Source organism: Monomorium pharaonis, chromosome 5, assembly GCF_013373865.1.
Source record: "Monomorium pharaonis isolate MP-MQ-018 chromosome 5, ASM1337386v2, whole genome shotgun sequence".
Classification (NCBI taxonomy): Eukaryota; Metazoa; Arthropoda; class Insecta; order Hymenoptera; family Formicidae; genus Monomorium; species Monomorium pharaonis.
In genome coordinates this window covers 7,765,794-7,787,619 of record NC_050471.1, presented here as the reverse complement: position 1 = coordinate 7,787,619, position 21,826 = coordinate 7,765,794, and the positions used below count along the sequence as shown (strand labels likewise).

Below are 21,826 nucleotides of genomic sequence, written 5' to 3'. Positions count from 1 at the left end.
AATCTCCGACACCTTCGTTACATTTTTTACCCATTCTTTGGAATAAATTCATTTAATTTAATTACGCTTATGTCATAATTATCTATGCGCCATAGAGATTTATTTTCTAAACACATTGAAGTATTTTCCTTGGCTAGTGTACTTGATTATAAAACACGATCATGACACGCAACCTTTATAAGAAAGTATCTTTATCCTTCCGTCAATAATGTTATATATATATTAGAAAAAAAAAGACTAGAAAACAGATTTCAACGTTAAAAAAATATATATTAAAGATATAAGCAATAAAATCAATAAATAAAAAAACTTACAGGAAAGAGTTAAGTTCAAATCTTTTGAATAAATACCAAAAAATAAAAAATAATAAATTTAAAATATTTATCTAATTCAATTGAAAAACAAACTTTAAATCACAATATAAAGCAAGTCAAATCAAAAGCATTTCGATGCAATTATTTAAAAAATGATATCATAATGCAGTAATATAATAAGAAGTTTATACAGCAATAAAAAAAGTTATACAATTTTATATAAAAACAATTTATATTTTTTTATATAAAAATCTCTCATAATAATTTAATATAAATTTTTTAAATTATGTTCTACAGATTCTATATTAATTTATAGATAAGTTCAATCCAGCAACTGAATCTTTCTAACAATGCTCCTGTTTATTTATTTTAACCGAATTGTTTATTAAATTTGGAAATACGTGCGTTACTTTAAAAATCAGCAATCAAAGAAAAGACCACAGAAGGCAGATAATTCTTTTAGGTTTGCGTTCCTCGTTCTTGAAGTACAGAAGCGCACGCTTTTTTCTTTCTCTTTCTTTCTTTTTTACAAAACACACGGAAAACACGTGCGCCGTTCATTTCTGCGGCGAGAAGCGTGCGTTTTTATGCGCGACAAGTAGAACGCCGCGCGCATTGATAATGCGGCACGTTCGTTCAGCTGCTCGCTCGTGTGTAACAGGTGCAACTGCTTTATTACGAGGTTTCCCTTCTTTTCTCCGACGTCCCCGCCGAGCGCCCCGCAGCTCCAGCGCGACAATCGATAATTCCACGCAGGGGCCACTCCTCGCACTCCGCGTGTGCGTATTGTCGAACCTTTCGCCCTGTTACTCTCGTAACGAGACGCTATAAAAGCAACGTTCGTTATTCGCGGTCAATAACATCGCATTTTCACGTCTGTTGTAACGCATTTGGTTTATTTTTCTACAGTTTCCACTTTATTTACAGAATTTACGTGTAAAATATTTTCGTGGATATTACTGCACACGTGCAAATCGAAAGGGTTCGAATCTTCCATGCACCGCTATGTATGTTGCCAGGTTATCGATCGGTGAAATATATCACAACGTTTGCCGAGCATTAACCCAGTCTACTTCTGAATGTGAATGTCTCCCGATAATAATCTCCAGCCTTTTTCCGCCTACATAACAAGTTATCGTGGCTAAAAACGCAGTGGTTTAAAAAGAGCCAGTCACAATTTTAGATATCGTTAAAAACGCCGATACTTCTTGATAAAAAAGATATAATCTTATGACAACAATTAATCTCTTTTTTTATTACATCTATTTTTTTAATACGTAGCTTTTTAATCTGAATATATACATTTGATGCTCACGATAATTAAAGAAGTTTTACATCAATTATTAAAATGTTAATTATTTTTCATTCGATATTACACATAGTATTTTATATTATATAGAGATTTAATCTTTATTTATTATATATTCTTATGTAAAGCTAAAATGATATTGTTTACAAGATAACTTTTTCTATCGCTATTGATTGTTACTGCTATTAAGCAATTATTAATCGCGTTAGATTAAATTTACTCCAATGTATGTAGTTCAGATTTTGCTATTCACGGATAGCATCTAATGAAATTAAGGTCCTTGCCACTCCCGTTTTCAACTGCGTCTCTCGCGGATCGATAACGGGGCAAACCACCTTTTAACTCGTGGCTCGAGTAAAACCTCCGAAACCCGTACACAAAATTTCATCGCCAAAACGATCATTTCTCCACATGTAAAATTCTCTCTGCGAGCAAAACTCTCTATTTAAAATAGAATGTCGTCGTAATTAGATTCCAAACTAAATGTCTATTGAAATAATACGAGAAATAAAAATGCTCCTATAATTAAATGTTAAAATAAAAATGTTGCCATCTACTTGTACTCTTCTTTTCGCCGTTACTTCGATGATTTCCTATATAATATATAATATTATATAGTATTACATACATCCGTTAATCGATTCAACTTGCTTACTGGAGCAAAGTCGAGTCTGCACTCAATAAAAAATGTACTCTGATTAAGTCGATTGACACAGAAAATTTTCCAACATAATTTTTGTCTTGGCATTTTCTTATAAATTATGCGCACACAAAAGTAGAGACAAATCAGGTACATTCAAAGATTTTTTCTAAATATGCTTTGTTATATTCCTTTTGATTTTTTAATTGTCTCTTTTAATAAAATGAAGTGATTCAATTAAAATATTTCATCTTAACTTTCTAAACAAAACTTTAGAAATCCTTTCCGAATCTTATCAATCGCGCCAATGCAGCACCATAATACTACCATATGCGTTTTTTACAACACACTCATTGCGCTGTATGTGTATCGCACGTGTATTTGCGACTTCCGAATCGCGAAACTCCGCTCTCGTTTGCCGTAGACTCGTTCATCCTTTTTTGCTCGTTAGAGATCGATCGGCGACAGGTTTACGTTCGACATCTGCAGTGCTCTATGCTGTATTCGCAAACGATCGTCGTTACGTTACTATTTTTAAACCAGATCAATTTTTCGCGAATAAAATCTAATGCGAACCTTAATCAGCGTTTTGCGCCGCAAGCAGTACAGGATGTTCAAGTTATTTTTATTTTCTTCACATTGCGTAGCTGTCCAACTAACAGCAAGCATATATAGAGTCTAAGAAATAGGTTGCATTACAGTGAAATTTAGTTTGATAAGTATCAGTCGAATCTGACACGTAAAAGAAAGAATTAATAAAACATTATTAGCCTTTTTGTTTCTTGAAATCTTCTTTTCTGTATCATTGAAATATATAAAATGTAGACGAAATTATTCTCAAGAGTAAAAATTCTCAAAAAATAGATAAATTATGCAAAAAAAAAACCGTTTAAAAAGTTAAGAATACCATTGAACCATCGTTACTGCATGTTTTAGAATGCGTGTCAAACTTTTTGTATGACTACTAGAACGGTTCTTCGCTTCGTGGACAACCATAAAGCAAGACGTTATATCTCTACCCACTACACAACATCCTTCAGATTTCTATGATTATAATCCGTTTCGATTGATATTAATAAGATCGCACGAATATATACGCTTTGACCATTGCGTGAAAAGAAATTCCGGAACGAAAAAAAACCAGATCAATTTTCCATAAATACCATTTTTCATTACTTGCTCTAAATGAGAAAGAAAAAACTTGACCAAATGTATTTATTAACGCTATCTAAATTATAATAAATACGCAGCTTTAAATACATATATTTATTAAAAATAATTAATGTAAATTAATGCGGGAAAAAGACTAAAAATTTAATTACAGTTTTTATAAATATTTAAGTTTCTAAAAGTATGTTTTCAACTAACAACATTTATGCTACATATTACGCAGAAACAGGCTGCACAATCATTTCGATATTAATTTATCATCGCAAGATCTACAGCTTCGATAAAATAATTCGATAATTGCGAATGTTTTGCATTGGGCTACTGCGTTTTCGCGATAAAACGCATATCGACAAATTCCCTTCCACGGTTCTCTCGAATACTCTGGCAGTGAGTAATTTAATTACTCGTGGATACGTGCAATAGCGTTTTCTAAAGGAAAGGTAAACGGAGTTAGTAAAGGAAAGAGGAAAAACTCAAGTAAAACGGAAGCGATGATTGTGAGTCGAATGTATAATAAAAGTGCACCCGGGAGAATTAAGTAAAAGCGTGTTTCGCTAAAGTAACATATCTGACTGACAGAAATGCAACTATAGAAATTTAATTATATACCACCGAGAGAACGATTGAAATACGTATACGAACGGCTGGAAAAATCTAATTACATATTTATTCGCCAATTAAACAATTTCTTCTGTGATCCCGTTTGTAACGTATTTATCGCGGCTGGCGAATAGTCTCGCCTAAACGGCCGCCGGGGGACTGGAAACGCTAAAGTTCTCCGCACCGGGCGAGTTCGTGCAGCAGAACTTTCGCCCACGCTCTCCGTGCGTAGTACTATGTCCCGGATACGGTCGTTCACGTGCGTGCACACGTATACTTATGTATACAGTTCAGCGGAGTAACGGGCGCGCGCCGCGTTTTCCGCGCGCGGTGGGAAACGCGAAGGAAGCGAGATCAAATTCCCGGAGAGAGACAATCCGAGGATGGTGAAATTACGCCGACTGGGAGAAGCGCGTGATTACTCGCGCCTGGGAGGAGCGATTTAATTAATCTCCCCCCAACTGTGTATCTCGTGGGACACGAACACCACGCGGGAGTGTCTACGAGACTCAATCTTAATATTCGACGACAGTGGACCCCGCGACGAATTGAGCTTACATTGCGAAACGTAATACGCATGCCGACTCTCCAGGAAATTAATTAGCGGAGGCGCACACGTTTATTAGAACCCGGGGAAAGAAATGGAATAAAAAACGTTCGTTTTTAATTAGAACAAGAACGTTGCGTAACAATAATGCGCAATAATGTTGCGACGTAATATAATTAAACGTGAAGAAAGGTGGCAAAAGGCTTCTCTTAGAATTCTTAGATACACCTGCGTCATGTTGCAGCGAACTTTCTTTAACTGATGATGTCGCAGTTGAGTAGAGCGCAGCTGGTATGAAAGTCATTTTTCTCAGGCGAAGTGCGGAGATACCTCGATACCGTTCACCTTGGCACACATTCGACTAAATTTTATTTACAAAAGCCGCAGAATCAATTCGCGTGCATCCGACTCTCTGCTATCGCGGGAATATTATCGAGCGCGATTAAACCGCGTCGCAAAACAACGACTATCACGTTGGCTATCGGCGAACGATGTTATCCAACACTTAATTGTCGTCGCTACTCCGACGTTACTCAGCACAATGTACAACAACGATTATCCTCGAACAGAGGAAAAGCAAATATCGTTTTCGTAACGCGATGTTTTGACGGAAACATTTGGAAATGTTTGTCCTTCTTATTTTTCTCACAAGATTTATTAAAACTTACTTGCATACCATCTCGCAAATATAATGCAGATCTATGCGTGCAATTTTTCGATTAGTGTTTGCAAGAAACGTAGAAACGATCGTGAAGTCATTATTTAACAATTTAGCAATGATAAAAAAATAAAAGAAAGGGTTTCGTTACTTTAGGAAAAAAAAATAAAATATATATTGTAAGGATTTATATTCATAGTAAAAAAGAAATTAGAAAAAATGTATTGCCATTAAAATATTGTTTCTTTTTTAACATTAGGAACTTCACATGTGATTCTGTAACTTCCTCGTATACAATTATCGTATCACTCGTTATCAAAACTCGCCAGACGGTGGACCTTGAATGTAGAAGCTGTTAGCACGCTACTTGTTCGAAAAGGCAGGAAGCAAAAATCAGAATTATCGTTGCTGTTCCGTTTAGCTGACGAACGAATGGCTAAATGACAAGTCCGTCAGTGTAGCGAGCGTTTCGTTCCGTATCACAGCTCTTTTGGCTTTTTCTTCCTGTTATTCGTTATAAAATATCAATATCAAATATTACTAATTGTTTTATTATCATCTTCAATTTTTAAATCGTTAAAGATATCATATAATTGTTTTATTTGTTCAATATACAAAATCGTCGAACATTGAAGTAGGACAGCTAAAACCTTTTCCATCTTTGCGCAACGTAGTGAAACTGTATTATCTCTTATCAATCTACACTGACTTTCGTAAACTCGCTCCGAGGCGATCAAGAAAACAAAATGAAGACGATTAGCCTGCAATAAGCAAGAACAACAGATCTACCACAAGTTGCGTTAATTTCGAAAGGATGACAAAGGGTTCTCATTATTCGACTTTCAAGAAATCTTCTACTCGAGATTCCAAAATGATACGGTATCTCGCTTCGAATTGGTTGCTGGAGTGCTGCTGCGGTTCTCGTTGCATCGGAGAAAAAACCTCGCGTTCGGAATCGAACGACGCGAACGGGATGGACAAGAAGAAGATGAAATCCATCATCGGATCGCAGATTCCATTGATCGATTCTGCAAAATCGAAAAATGATGATCAACTTGCGACGGAGGAAATTCCTTTGACAAAGCGCGACTATGAGGTGTCGAAAGACGACGAGTTTCTGACGTCTATTATCAACAAAGAAACTTCATTGACAAGTTACACAGATGATTCCTCTATCGATACTTCAAATTCAAGAAGCAAGTCTTCGTGTACCAGTGGAACTCTAGGCAGTGGAATGAAGCGTGTAATCGGGAGTCTGCCAGTTCTTCCAAAAAAGGAGGAGAAATCACCGTTGGTTAATGACGAGAAGGAAGTGTCGCAAAGCGATTCGGAGCTAGGATACCACGCGAGTATCTTCGCTAAATGCTCGAAGCGATACGGACAGCAAAAAGTGACCGCAATGAATATTCCCGAAATTACAATAAGTTAGTTAAAAACGTTTTCAACGTTTAAACTTGACAAAGTTGTACGAGTGTGGAAAAATTTAAACGCAATTATTTTTAATTAAACTATAATATGAATGTAATTTAAAAAATATATATTACGCGCAAAAAATATAAGCAAACTCACGCGTGAATAAAAAATCACTTAAAATAACGATTTTTAATTATGTTATTTTAATTCTTATAATCTTAAAAATATAAATAGTAAAAAAAAACAATTATAAGCACGACTATTATTACATATTATATTTTATAATTTTCATAAAAATATTACTGAGCTAACAAGACAAATTAACCCAACAATAACACTATATTAGTTAATATTTATCAACTTAACGTAACTTTCGAAACTATGTTTGTTCCCCAGTGATCGTTTTATTTTGAAGCTATCACGAAAATTCCGTTTCTCGAATGTCCATTTTTATTATCTCTTGATAATTGTACACTGAAATATGAATCGATTTGACTAATGAAATTTCCTCGTGACGATGGAATTATCGCAGATGACGGAAGCAGTTTGTCAGAGGCATGCAGCACGCCGATTATCGGAGCAGGATCACGAGCAGGCTCTAGTCATACAGTCCTAGACATGGACGACATCGATCCGGGCCATCTCGGCACTCGATCGTCTCTGTCGAGCCTCGGGGTAAGTTACGATTTACTAATAAAAATCTTTTTTTTTTTTTTTCGTCTATTGTGCATGAATGATGGATGTTAGATTATAGACGCAGTCGCGTGTTTCGCTGGAACCCAATGCCCTTCTCATTTCCGAGTTTCGAGAGAAACCTATTATCGCAATTTAACGCAAAGCAGATTGCGGTGTTGCATTTCGCCTGGATTAACGGAACGGGAGAGACAAGCACTCTCTCTCTCTCTCCCTCTCTTTCTCTCTCACGCCGGAGAACGACGCGTACTTTACGACGCTGAAATCGCCGTTCTAAAGTCCTCACGACCCTAATTCTCGCGATTCCAGGCACGCTCGGACTCGATGGCGTCGGTATACAGCGGTGCGGGCGAGGGACGTTGCTGTCGTTCCGTAGGTAGTCACAGGTGAGGTAGAATTCGCCTTGCAATACGACTACAAAAATCTGACGTTCGAGGTCCACGTGACCAGATGCAAGAACCTCGCGCCCGTAGATGTGAAGCGCAAACGATCGGATCCGTAAGTATTTTATTTACGACTATCGTAATATATGTGTTCCGTACTATTTAATTTTTGCCGATTTAAATGAAAAAATTTTGTTTCTTTTTTCTTTGCAAAAGCACATAGCTCAATCTTATTTGTAACTTATATTTCTTTACAAAAATTTTTTATTATTATTTATAATAAGACAGTATCGTGAAAAAAATTACACAAAAAAGCGATTTTGCTAAAGTTCCAAAAATTTAGTTGGACGGATACACAGATCTAAAAATAACTTTGTTAGACTACAAAAATAATTATGTGGAATGCCTCAGCTGATTGCTAGAATGTCACAATTTCTTGCAGCATCGTTCATCGTGCTTGAACATTCTTCATAATTATTTTGATATTTAGTTCATATAATACAATTATTTTTAGATTTGATACCTATAGACGAATTTTTAGATACTTCAGCAAAATCGTCCTTTCCGATATGGAATTTAGCTTTTTATAATTTTGTGTTTCTTTTACCTTCCTTCGCCATGCAGATACGTCAAGGTGTATCTGCTGCCAGACAAGTCGAAAAGCGGCAAAAGAAAGACGAAGGTGAAGAAGCACACGTTAAATCCCGAGTTCAACGAAACGTTAAAGGTAAGTTGTCCAACTGTGAGGTTGACACGGATGTCCGATGCTCGTTTGCATGATGCAATTAGAGATTCGATGTTTCGTCATCGCACGGTTTTATAGTTCCATATGAGCCTAAGTGGCCTGGAGACGAGAACGCTATGGCTGACGGTCTGGCACTCGGACATGTTTGGCCGCAACGATTTCCTCGGCGAGGTGCGAATGCCGCTGGAGAACAAGATATTCGACGATCCGACGCCACACTGGTATCCCCTTCAAGAAAGGGTAAGAGCGCTCGCCGCTAATTATAACTATACCTAAATTAAGGTAGCGAAAATCACGGTTATTTCGACTTTTCCTCTGCGCGAAATTGAGAAGCGTTATCTCTCGAAATTGTAAAGCTAGAATCTTTGATCGTTTCCGTGTGAAGTAAGTCTCTGCTCATTGTGCCTCGGATGGATTGCATCATTGCGCATTTAGCAGATTGCGTCACTGTGCATTCAGCAGAAAACGTTGTTTTTCATTCTTTCCGCCGATAGAAATGCAGGCTACAACTTTAAAGCTGCTTCAAAAATGCTTTAGATGTGTTTCGATACGAGCGCATGTACATACGAATGCAAAGTGTATTCTTATAGAAATAATATGTGTCTTAAATATAATCAAATACATCAAATTTATCAAATTTTTTGTGTTTTAAATCAGAAGAATAATATAATGTTTAAATATAACTATAAATAAAATCAAACTCAAATTAGAGCAAATTAAATAGGATTTGTTTAAGCTCTTTTTAAATTTCGCATCTTTCTGATGGTTAACTAAAAAGACTCCGATAAATATTTGTTTCTTGATAGTAAAAGTCCGCGAAAAAAATTCCTCTGCTTTCAAGGGCCAAATTCTAAATCCCAATCTACACAAGATTCTTCGAAATCTCATTTACGTAACTTAAAAAAAAAAAAAAGAATGCGCGAGTCGTCACGTATAATAATAATTATTCATAGACGGAACCGTTCGACGATCCAGTCGCATACAAAGGTGAGGTAATCGTCGGCCTGAAGTTTGTTCCGCCGGATCCAGCTCAGCAGGAACGCGATCGGGAAAACGGCGTGGAACGTGGCAGTTCTAAAGCGAAGAAGAACTGGAGCCGCGGCGCGCTGCACGTGCTCGTCAAGGAGGCTAGAAATTTGCAGACGCGCGGCAAAAACTCAGGCACCTGCGATCCCTTCTGTAAAAGGTATACCCTCCCGCACCCTCCACTTTGTATGCTAATATCTCTATTGCATACAATGAACAAATAAAATTGATAAAAATGGAAATTTTTTAATATATGTTTCAACACTTTATATCGTGTATCGGTATACTAATTTAATAATACATATGTATAGTATTTATAATTATAATTAATAATACATATGTATAGTATTATGATTATAATTAATAAAATTATTGTTCTATATCATTATTTGTTTAAATCGAAAATTTGGCGTGTTTAACATTTAGAAAATTATTACACTGTATAATCTCTTTCAGCTATTTGCTTCCCGATAAAGGACGATCCGGCAAACAGAAGACCGGTGTCGTACGTAGGTCTGGCGGCTCGCCAGTTTGGGGTCACACGTTCATCTATAAGGACGTTAGTCTACAAGAATTAGCGGAACGTGGATTAGAATTGACGGTCTGGGACCATGATCGAATCGCTAGCAACGAATTCCTTGGCGGCGTTCGTTTTAATCTCGGCACCGGTGCGTATATAAAATTTTATTTTTAACGTTACTCTAAATTACACTTTGAGATTATTAATTTTTTCTCAAATCGATCATAAATTAGATTTATTAATATGATTTATGATACTTGTGAGATGAAATAAATAATAATTTCTAAAGATTTAGAGTCTGTAAAAACTTATTTGATAAAATATCGTTTCTTTGAATGCAGTTCTAAAAATTTAATGATTTAGAGATTTCTTTTTTAGTTTATCTTTTCTCAGCAATGCAGTACAAGTGTAAATTTTTATTTCAGGGAAGCATTATGGAAAACCGGTAGATTGGATGGACGCGACTGGTCGCGAATTGTCTCTTTGGCAGAACATGCTTGAGAGACCGAATTTCTGGGTCGAGGGTGCAGTGACGTTAAGGCCGAACTTGCACAATCACGGGAAGAACAATGGTACTTAAAAGCAGCAATATGATAATGTCGCGTACTCTTCCCAGTTTTTATTTTTGAGAGAAACAATTCGGAAATTTAGTTGATTTAGTCCAAATCAATTGTATATAGCTCTAAAAGCGTCGTGCTAATGACGGACGTAATTTTAAATAGTATTTCCGAACAAATAATCAGTGCCTTCGGAAGCAACGTAATCTTGTCTGATCTTCCTGAATGTGCATAAGTAAGAATTTCCTGCGAAATTTTTGTCAATCACAAAAATCGCTCATGAGATTTTTAGCCTGGAGTCGATGATGTGTACGTTACTGTCGGTTCTGAGCTTTACATCCTGTATAACAGTTGTATGTATTAAGTTATTTTGGGCTGTCCATTCATATTTCTATATTGCCCGTTATTAATTTCTGTATAAATCGTGCTTTAGAATTTCTTCGCGAAATTTTTTCAACATGAACACGTTACACAAGATGCTTGCTTCGCTTTGGCTATTCCAAAAATATAATAATTGATATTTAGATGGAAATTAAAATCGTTATTTTCATGACTTTTTAATTTGCTTAGGATAAAATTTAACGATTCAAAGGAATATAATATATTTAATAAAAAAATTAAAAATTATGTTCTTATTAAGGAAATATTATTCAAAGTGTAATTAAAATATATAAATGAATTATTTCTGCATATTAGAACATAAATTGGGAAAGTAACATTATTAGATTTTTCTTTATTTTTCATTAATTTATTTTTTAACCCATTTTTTACGCAAAGCTGAGCTTTGTAACAACGTAACATTAATATAACTCTTTGACGTGCCAAATATTAAAAATTGTGGCGAAATCATACATTTTCTTGATATTTTTCAAAAGTAGATTACAATTTACTTAATTTTAATGTTATTGCATTTTTAAAAAATTGTTATAACTTCAGTAATTATATAATATCAAAGCGAGATATATTTTCCTTCTCTTTTTAAAAGCTGCATCTTTGTGTAACTCTTTGTACATTTTTATTTTTTCGAATTTCTTTCTTGTCACTTTCTATTGTGATTGTGAAGTCTCAGATATGCGAGTCATTAAAATTTGTGCAATATTTTGAAGCATCGAGAATTCTAGGAAAAGTATTGTTAGATTTCTAAAACGCCAACAACGAGATGGAAAGCAAAAGTGCGTCCGTCCAAAACAACTGGCAAGATTATTATTAATATTCACGCGTGCATATGTACGCTTTTCGCAGCGAAGAAACGGCAAATAAGCTCTTGCCGAGTTCCAAACGTTGAATCACAAAGTATTTCGTAGTTTTCGCGAAATTCTACCTCACCAAAAAAAAAGTCCGAAAGTGAATCCGACACAAAAATAGTTAAAAATTTTTTAGACTTTACGAAAGTGTGCTGTGTGTTACTCGATAATCACTACAAAGATTGTAATAGCATTACATATGTACGAACGTAAGAAGTTTTGTGAGGACCGAATGAACGACGGGGACCACGTTATATTTTTACATTTTGAGATTGTCAATTTTAAAGTTTGATTAATATCGTGTAATGGCACCGTTTAATCCGCAACAAACTTTCATCGAAATAGGAGATTACATTACGGTGATAATAATGTATACGCGATGAAGAACTCAGGTCTTTTATAAAAGAAGGATACGTTTCCTTCGTTCATTCGCTTCTCTTCGTCAATATCGAGCGGATCGGACGAAATAGGATCAAAAGCTCAGCGTTTGGAACGTCTGAACAACAGTTGTGGACACTTTCCTTTCTTGGAGAGAAAGATGCTTCCAGTGTGTGCAATTAGAAACGAGCAAGTCTCCCGAGTGAACGAACGAGCGAGTGAAGGAACGGTGTATTTAAGGGATTTAAATATGACCGCTTCCTCGAGCAATTTAAACGAAAACGCACTCTTGTAGATGTTATATTTATACGTATATACGTGTATTATGCAAACGTCGAATCCGTCGCCGCTGAAATTCCCGGAAGAGAAACTCGCCATTCATAATTACATTTCCAAAATTATAAAAGCTTTTCCTCCGGGAATTTTAGGACGATTGTAAAAGGCTCGTATTCGCGGTGTGCGTTTCAGCGGCGACCCGTTTTTTGTGTCGTCCATTTAGCGTTAAACGCAACTGCTCTGATCCGATATTCGATACAGTCAGTCATGCATTTGGCGCGAGATGCACCGCTAGATCGTGTTATAAATATATCGACGGCTCTCGAAGGTTCAAGGATAAATCGAAGGTCCGAACTGATGAACTCGTACTTAATTGATTTATTATACCTTTGATTATTTATGAGTATAACATCGTAAGTCGTTATTATCTCTTAAGACTCTCTGTCTCTCTTCCTAAAAACAGGGTTAACGAAAGGGAACTGTGAAACTGCCTTTAACGTAGAGATTCGTGTGATGCGTAAACTCCCTGGCTAAAGATAGATGAATTAAAAATTTTCAATTAGAAAAGAATCCGCTTTCTTCAGGTGCAATCAATCCGTATTAGAAATTTATTTAAAATTTTTCGAATTTTCTTTCTGATATATAAAAAAAATATATTCAAGTTAAGAAATTTGGTTTAGATTTAATTTTTTAAGTTAAAAGCAAATCAATTTATTCGATTTATATCCTGAAGGCGATTTATAAAAATAAAAAAAAATAAATTTTAAAATTGTGAAACGTGTCAAACTTTTAAAGGAGTATGTATTTATTGAATTTGTAAATTCAATAGAAGTTTGATGTGAATTCTTTTTAATTCAACTATCCTTCGTAGGGTCAATATGTGTGTCTTAAATTAACTAACATAAATTCTATGAGATATACATAGTTATATAAGATTTCGACATTCCTGAACTTAGTGTCGTTGCGATAATTATATGTCGTACGCATTTACGGACCAATAGAGACTCGAGGATTTTATTAACCCATTGCGTTTTCTATCCCGATAGAGCCTCTAAATTACTCTACGTATGTTAGTCCAGTTAGTACTTAATGTTATAAAATGTAATGTTGAAACTTAGCAAATCAGACATCTATTTATATGTCGCTCGTCGGTGTACATGATAATAAAAGTTTTATACGTTTACTCGTAGATTTCGCACGATTCATTTATTATATAAAAAATTATAAATTCCTGTAAAAAGTTATAAAAATCAGACAATTATCGAGAGAAAGCACATTACTCTCGCGAGGGCAAAATACATGAATTAATACAATACATCAAATATTGCGAAATTCATCTTTAAAAAATTAAAGAAAATGTACGAATCGCATAGAGTATAAAGCATAAAAAATTGTAAAATTATTTTCATGTTCGATGTTATGTAATGATATAATTAAGTAATTCTATTTTGCATAATTTTGCTTTTTTCTTAAATTAAATATCGCAATCTTTTAATCATATTTTTAAAAATGTGCATTATTTATAGGGATATTCTTATTTTAAATGTGCATTATTTATATGGATATTCTTATTTTAAAGTAAATTTTGTCATTTATATTGAAATTCAACAGTTCAAATTAAAATATAATCATGATTTGTTATCATGATATAAATGTTGGTATATATATCTTTATATATCTACGTGATATATTAATGTATGTCTTCATTATTAAAATTAATAATATTAATCATGTGCTATCGCGATAGACTTTATTAACATCAATATGTCTAAAACGAATTTCATATTGTTAAATGATCAATTTTTCCATATCAATCATATTTAACTAGAAAAATGAGTAAAAAAAATTTAACTATGATCGAATAAGGAAAAATTTTTAATTAATGTAGAAAAATGATACTTTAATACGCTTAAAAACATAAAGTATTCGATTAAAGATCGTTGTTCAAGATGAATCTGTTGCCTTCTGAGTTCTTGCCGGAATATCGATACTTGCACTTGCCATACGCACCTAACATAAAAAATTTGTCGTTAGTAATTAATTTGCTGTATTTATTATTCACTTTGTAATCATGTAAATTGGCAATTTTAAAAGGTAGTCTTTTTAAATACAATCCCACATATCAAAAATTAACTTTCAGTCAAAATTTATTTCGTAATGTGATTTCGTGCTATATACACCTTTGTGATCCTGAGGATTGCGTGACGAACTCGGTAACGGCGTGTAATGAATATTGAAGTATATGTCATCGAACTCATTATTGGCATGCGTCGAATTGTTGGGTACAAACTTGCGAATCAACTCCGGGACGAGCTTGATCGTCTTGGAATACCTGCCGCGAGTTCTAGCGTCCAATCTCTCTTGCTGAGTGACTTTTCGGGAATCCAGAAAGCGAAGACTGGGAGGTAAAATATGGATGGCATACAACCTATAACGTTCGTAATCGTCTTCGTCGGTGGATGTCGGATTGGTCAGCTGATCGGGACAACCGGGATTGCCCAGGAGACTCACATATTCTATATTGGGACAACATTCTCGTATCCTATCGAGGGCTTTGTCGATATTGGATATCTAAAAAGGACGAGTTATTTAATTTCTACATTTTTAATAATTCTAAAGTAGTCTTTAACACAAAAAATACAGCATTAAATTAATAAAATTAAAAGAAATATTTTTAATATCTCCATAAATTTTCATAAATCTCGTTTTGAAAAAAGAAACACACAGTTCTCATAATAATTTTATAACTTCTTCAAGTAGAGCAAACCTTATTATTGTTCAAACTTAAAGTGGTCAATGTCGGCATGCGCGATAGCGTTTTAAGATTCTCGAGTTTGTTGTTGTCCAGAATCAATTCCTGAAGCTGTTCAAAATCTTTCACGCCAGAAATAGAGATCAATTCATTATAGGAGAGATCCAAGCTTATACAATCGTGACCAACAACTCCAATCAGACCATTAGGAACCTTTTCCGCTTTTTGACCGGTGTACCATGCCTAAATTATTGACATTATAAATAAAAATGTAGAAGAAATAATAATAATATGTGAAGAAAGTAAAGACTATGAAAAAAGTTATAATTACTTTCAAAATCAGCTTTTACAGAATAAATTTCCGATTAATTCTTCTAATGTTATTTTCCACAATGTTTATCACAAATTTCAGCCTCTTAAACATTTAATTGTAAAAAAAGTTACAAAAGCACTCAATTCTCAATTTTCGTCTTAAAGTATTCTTATTCTGATTTCTGGTAAAAAAAGGCTTTTCTTACAAAGATAAAAGATAAAAATACTGCCATCTCAGTGATAATTTCCTATCATATATTTATTTAAGAGAAAATCAACTTTCAAATGAGATCAAGGCATTTACAAGCATAAAGAAATAATCTTTGATATACACTCTTTATACAAGTGGCTCACATATACAACCGTATCAGAAAGAAAAAAATCGCTGTCAATTTCTTTTCAGTAAACACAAGATTTATTCATTTTAGTTGCACTTTCCGTTACGTTTTTTTTTCTCACTTCTTTTTTTCTTCCAAATTTGACCGCGTACTCTCCATCTCCACTTTATAATAGCCAAAAGTGCAAAAGAGTGCAGCCGAAAAACGGAGAACGGCGGCGTTATCAATTAATGCGCATCGTGACGTATACATCGATTAAATGTAGTGCATGCCGATAAAAATTGTAAAGCGATTACGATTACCCGTCCGCTAGCGAGCGTCAACGCACTCCTGTTGAAGTCTTGCTGATCGTAGCCCGCCATGTTGGACATGTGCCACGCATCGCGAAAGAATTATCGCGCAGTTAATAAGATATAGATAACGGCTTATGCGTAAATGCGTGTGTGCGAGTGTATACGCATTATTATATAGTATTGAAGAGTGATATTCTTTATTTGAAAAACCATCTACAACACGGCTCGTTGGTCTAGGGGTATGATTCTCGCTTAGGGTGCGAGAGGTCCCGGGTTCAAATCCCGGACGAGCCCATTTTTTATTTTTTTATTCTTATTTAATCTCGTGTAGAACTTTATATAGTAGTTAAAATTAAAAAAAAAAAAAGTTAAAAATATATTTCATTTTTTAATAGAATAATTGCTTCAGTTTATTCTGATGGATTACTAATGCATACAATTTGTACCTTCTTTGTATTCTTTTTCTTTTTTTATTGAATTTTATGTAGATTATTAATTTTTGTCTTTACGTCTTATTTCATTTTCATATATGTCTCATATGCTTTAGCCTTTAAATTTCAAACTTATTTCTATATAATATAATATAAATATTCTTTACATTTCTTATAAACATTTTTCACAACTATACAATTATCACACGTGTAAAACTAGCATAAGTCATATGTAACACATATCATAACAGCACAAATAACAAATCTAAAATTGAAACTTACTTAATTTTTTAAAATAATTATAATTTAAGAAAATATTTGGTTAATAATTGATAATGTAACATTTCGCTACATTATAAAATATTCAAGGTTTTTTTATTCTTTTTCACTTTATGTATCGTGTGAGATGTGTTACTAATTCTCAGAATTTGAGTTTTGCTGGACGAAGGACTTGTTTTACATTCTTCAACTTTTGAATGCATTTGCTCGTCATTAGTCAATTCGTCTTGCTTCTGTTCCGACTGAACCGATTCAGTTCTTAAATCAGGAAGAACATTCTCATCAATCTTGAGACCATTAGTACCACTAAAATAAATACATAAAAGTAGCATAAATATTTGATACATTTTTTGTGGCATATCTCATTGTACCTTGCACTATTCAAAGATACTTCTAATTCCGGTTTCACATGTAATTTCGGCAAGTATATTTCATTGTAAAAATGAAGCACAGATTGGAAAGTGTTTACAAAATCAGTTATAGCCGCTCCAGCATCATCAATGTGAAACAATTCTTCATTGAATGGCTTCGTAGCGATATATTCTGCAGGATATAAATAACGATTTACTTTCAATTCTAAAAAGTAATAACATATAGCGCGGTTTGCAGGAAACGCGTACTCCGAATCAACTTCGCGCCTTCTGCTTTATACTCCGCGATCTCTTCATCCTTCTGTTTCACCAGATCCAGCAGAATCTGATGTCGACGCATGAGTTCCATTGACGACAAACAGAGAGGCATAGTGATGCTCTCCCAAAGCTGCTCTGGCGTCCCTTTGAGAAGGTCCAATGAAAACCTCAGTTTTCCGAAATTCTCTTTTTTGTGCAATTCTATTCGATATGTAGTAACTTCTAAAATGTTTTTGTGTACATATTGAGGGATATCATTTAGCATATCCAGCACCAATTGCTTCCAGTCGAAAGCTTCAAAACTTAAAAGAGGATTCATGGTCTGCAAATTAACATTATGCATACAAATATGTATAACATAAAATATAAATTAAAATTTATTTTATAAATAAAGAGAATATTTTCTTCTATTATAAAAATAATCTGCAAAATATATTCTCGTTATTTACATAATAAATTTTAATTCATATATTTTTTATGATTTATATTTGTTAAAGAATAAGAAATATATATTTAAAGTAATTAAGACGATATGAGTATACCTGACATTTGTGAAACATTATTTCGTCCGTTAAAATCTCTGTCCAAATTTCTATTAGATTTGTTAAAAAAACTTTCCACGACTCATTTTCCTTCGTAATACAAATCGCGTGATCTTCATCGTTTATTTTAAGGTTTCTCCAAACTCTGCCCTGCCCACAGTAATCCGAAATCATGTTTATTTTACAATTTCCGATTGTAACAATAAAAACTAATAAATTTTTTATTACAAAATTTGAATTTTTTGGTTATATATTGCACGATATAGGTTATCACATAACCTCTTTAAACTCCTCTTTAATACATTATTATTTTTTTATAATACATTGTCTTTAAATGTGTATTTTATTATAATATATATTAATTTATATATAAACCTACATATATATTATTTTTTAGATGTAAAATTTAAAAAATGTAATTATTTAAATCGATATTGTCTAGAACTTATAGTAATGAAACGATAGGACGACTATCGCTGTCCATCGTCCATCACATATCCCACTTCGATATGTATCGATTGGCAATAGAACAACGACTATCGCTGTCCATCGTCCATCGGTCCATCACATATCCCACTTCGATATGTATCGATTGGCATACATTGCACTTACTTTGTTGTTGGAAGTGCACTTTAATTAATACATCAAGATAAAATAATTAAAATAATGTAATAATCACTAGATTCAGATCTATCTTTTTTTTTCTTTGCGCTTTTTGTAAAAAAATTTATATTATATGTTTTGATATGGATTTATATGTTAAATATTCAATTAATCAACTAGCTCTTTTACGATATATCGTATCTCGAGAATATATCGATATCTCGAAAACAATAATTCTCAAATTGGAGGGAAAGCTTGAACTTCAAGATCATAAATTATAATCAAAATTTCAAAATTCAAAAATATTTTTCACAATTTGAAGATAACTTACTATTTAATAAACGTTAAATTTATTTTTAATAATAAAACACTAAAAACGCGTACAAAAATACATTATTTGTTTTATATTTTGCTAAAAATATATCCTGACACATAAAAATCAATATGTATCATATACACATATAATAATTAATAATACAAATATTTAAAAAACAATAAAACAATATCATAAAAATATCATAAAAAGTAATAATTTAACAAAGGATATAATTAATCAAATCCGCATTTGAATCCGGCTTTCTCCGATTGCGTGTCAATTACTCTGTGTCGCGACTCGTCGGAAATATTAGCGGTAAACGCATTTTTGGATTTGCAACTCTTACGCTTGGATATTTCCTGCCAATTGGTGAATACCAGAGGATTACATTTGCTCATGTAAAAGCATTCGCGAGATTTATTGCACATACGATCCATGCACAAGCTACTAGATGGCGAGAAATTTTCAATTTTACGTAAATATGCCTTCAACGCATTGCTAGGTACTTTCTCTCTCTTCTTTATCAGGTAATTACGAAGCAACACGCCACTGCATTTCGACGAGAGTTCGAGGAATCCTTTCGTGAAAGCTTTATCAAACTCCGCACATCGCTTTTCCGTATTACTATTCCCTACGGTGAAATATGGAGTTTACATTTATCAATTAAGATTACGTGTTAAAGTAAATAGTAATTTATTATTTGTCAGTAATATTAGTATTTATTTAAGTATTAATAATAATAATTCTTACTTTTATTTATAAAATAGAATAAAGATATACAAAATGATTTTATTGTAGCTATATAACAGATATGATACCATGCATTTTCTCTTTAACAATTTCCTTTTTAATGAAACTTTTGTTTAAATCAATAGTGGATGATCTACATTTTTTCTTCACATCATCGCGAAATCTTAATTTTAAGCAGGGATTTCCTACTTCGTCTGTACATTGTGATGCCATTACATGCTTCGGAGCTACATGCTGTAATAAAAGTTCCTTGGAGAAAGTTACAATAACCAGTTTTAATTATTAACTACCTCGCCAACAAATTCTTAAGATTAATAAAGATAAATACGTATTTTTTTTTCTTAAAAATTACTTAAATTAAGGCAAATTAAATTCTGTACCAATTTTTCAAGAATGTGATCTTTTCTTTTGCGTCTCGATGCTAAGTTACTCAAAATATCTTTAGTATATGCATTTAGCTTTTTTGTAATATTTGATAATTCATTGTACTCAAGTTTGAGCTGTCTAACAAGATAGCTCTCAACCCCTGAAATCGGTATGTCAGGCTCGACTATATTTTTGTTTAAAAGATTGCAGGATACTCCTACATCCTTGACCAGAACGGCATCTTGAAAACCATCTGATCTATTACTTCTGTAACGCAAGTCAATCTTCCACTAACAATTCTCTTTCTTTTTTATTATAAATGTGTTAATAAAATAAGAAAAACTTATAATGGATAAATAAATAAATAAAAATAATAATAGATAAGTACGCCAACTCAAACTAATCAAGTATTTCATTTGTAAAAGTAATATTTTTAATTAATTGAAATTAATGGGCATAGTTTTGTGTTACATTTTTACATTTGCAATTAATGGAAACGTAAAGAAATTACCACCTGTAATATGGAAATCCGCAATAATCTACATCGCTTTCGATATTACTGGGTTTTCGCAAAGGATCATTTTCGAGTATTGCGCACAAATCCCTCGCGACATCAATCGAATCCGATGGTACCGTTGAAGCGTGTCGAGTAATCGGATTCTTATCTCGTCGCGAAAGGAAAGCGTTCTTGGAGTCCTCCGTTCCGGAAATCGTCGAGCATTTTCTCCTCGCCGACATAATACCGATGGGCGCATCGCCCGCTTCCGGGGAGGCGCTAATTGCGCACACCTCGAGAGACAAGTTCTACTAATTAGTCGATGGAATTGCGAGTTGTATGCGATAGGTGCGCTCATGCAGATACACACACACACACACACACACAAGTAGACGTTTATTTTATATTTTACACGGATTTTTTAGGAAACGATATCATTTTTCTCGTATTATATTTATAATTACCTATAAAAATTTATCACAAAAGCAAATGTTGCGTCGTGCATACGTCGAATAGGGAAGACAATTGTTTAACAAATCGATGGATCAACTGATTAAAGGATTCGTCGATTGTGTATAATTACCGAGATTCGGAACTTTCTACCGCCCATCATCGAGAAGCACAAACAGGTGCCATATTTATGTTCCTGCCATGTGTTTCCAAATTCATCCATTACATCGTATTAAATCGTAATACTACCGATCAATTTTGGAAACCGAACGTACAATACTGAATATTTGTTTCTTTACTCTAAAGTAGGTTATAATCGCTTCTCGAAAGATTGATAAAAAATTTTTGGTTGCGATCTATGAATAACTTCATTGTCGTTTATTCAAAAATCTGCGTGAAGATATGTTTTTTAGCATATATGTTGGACTGTTCTGTACCTTGAATTATTCTTTCCTAACTGTAATTTAAATTAAATATATTAAAAGCTATATATATGTAATTAAAAATAAATATTAATTTCAAATTAAAAAAACTAGATTTATAAATTCATTCAATAATTAATTTACAAACTTATTTTTAATTTGCTTTTCTTATTATTAATTTCATTAATACTATTATTAATTACTATTATAAATGCTACAAATTGAATTCCGCGTGCCAATGATAAAAAAAAGTCTTTTGAGCCTAAAAATACATATTTTTGTAAACAAAAAATTATTTTTAAAACAAGAAAAAGAGAAAAGTTACGTTTGAATCCCTCCAAGTTTCGAAAAATTATGTTTAATTTCACGATGAA

The 21,826-nt window shown here is 33.4% G+C and overlaps 4 protein-coding genes and 1 non-coding gene across 5 annotated transcripts in view; 2 read left to right on the top strand and 3 right to left on the bottom strand.

Moving 5' to 3' along the window:
• LOC105830793 overlaps window positions 1-13,662 on the top strand; it is a 54,443-nt gene extending 40,781 nt beyond the window's left edge. The window contains 8 exon segments of the mRNA XM_012670378.3: window positions 7,184-7,326; window positions 7,654-7,719; window positions 7,721-7,842; window positions 8,352-8,454; window positions 8,551-8,712; window positions 9,426-9,658; window positions 9,955-10,166; window positions 10,444-13,662. Of these exon segments, the coding sequence (XP_012525832.2) occupies window positions 7,184-7,326; window positions 7,654-7,719; window positions 7,721-7,842; window positions 8,352-8,454; window positions 8,551-8,712; window positions 9,426-9,658; window positions 9,955-10,166; window positions 10,444-10,598 (1,196 nt within the window). The 3' untranslated portion in view covers window positions 10,599-13,662.
• A 625-nt stretch (window positions 13,663-14,287) lies between these two features.
• On the bottom strand, window positions 14,288-16,464 carry LOC105830803 (leucine-rich melanocyte differentiation-associated protein). The gene is made up of 4 exons (XM_012670415.3): window positions 16,178-16,464; window positions 15,241-15,468; window positions 14,654-15,044; window positions 14,288-14,483 (listed from the first exon to the last, which is right to left on the bottom strand). The coding sequence occupies exons 1-4, from the start codon at window positions 16,244-16,246 to the stop codon at window positions 14,404-14,406; spliced, it is 768 nt and encodes a 255-aa protein (XP_012525869.2). The 5' UTR covers window positions 16,247-16,464; the 3' UTR covers window positions 14,288-14,403.
• On the top strand, window positions 16,391-16,462 carry Trnap-agg. Its single transcript has one exon. It is a non-coding gene; the product is annotated as a tRNA-Pro (tRNA).
• Window positions 16,465-16,619: 155 nt separating the features above from the next.
• Window positions 16,620-18,560, bottom strand: LOC114253721. The gene is made up of 4 exons (XM_028192822.2): window positions 18,050-18,560; window positions 17,499-17,829; window positions 17,250-17,421; window positions 16,620-17,184 (listed from the first exon to the last, which is right to left on the bottom strand). Exons 1-4 carry the CDS (start codon window positions 18,221-18,223, stop codon window positions 16,953-16,955), a joined length of 909 nt encoding a protein of 302 aa, XP_028048623.1. The 5' UTR covers window positions 18,224-18,560; the 3' UTR covers window positions 16,620-16,952.
• A 562-nt stretch (window positions 18,561-19,122) lies between these two features.
• LOC118645642 lies at window positions 19,123-21,566 on the bottom strand. The gene is made up of 4 exons (XM_036287113.1): window positions 20,599-21,566; window positions 20,099-20,351; window positions 19,787-19,952; window positions 19,123-19,599 (listed from the first exon to the last, which is right to left on the bottom strand). The coding sequence occupies exons 1-4, from the start codon at window positions 20,820-20,822 to the stop codon at window positions 19,202-19,204; spliced, it is 1,041 nt and encodes a 346-aa protein (XP_036143006.1). The 5' UTR covers window positions 20,823-21,566; the 3' UTR covers window positions 19,123-19,201.
• Window positions 21,567-21,826: the final 260 nt, after the last annotated feature.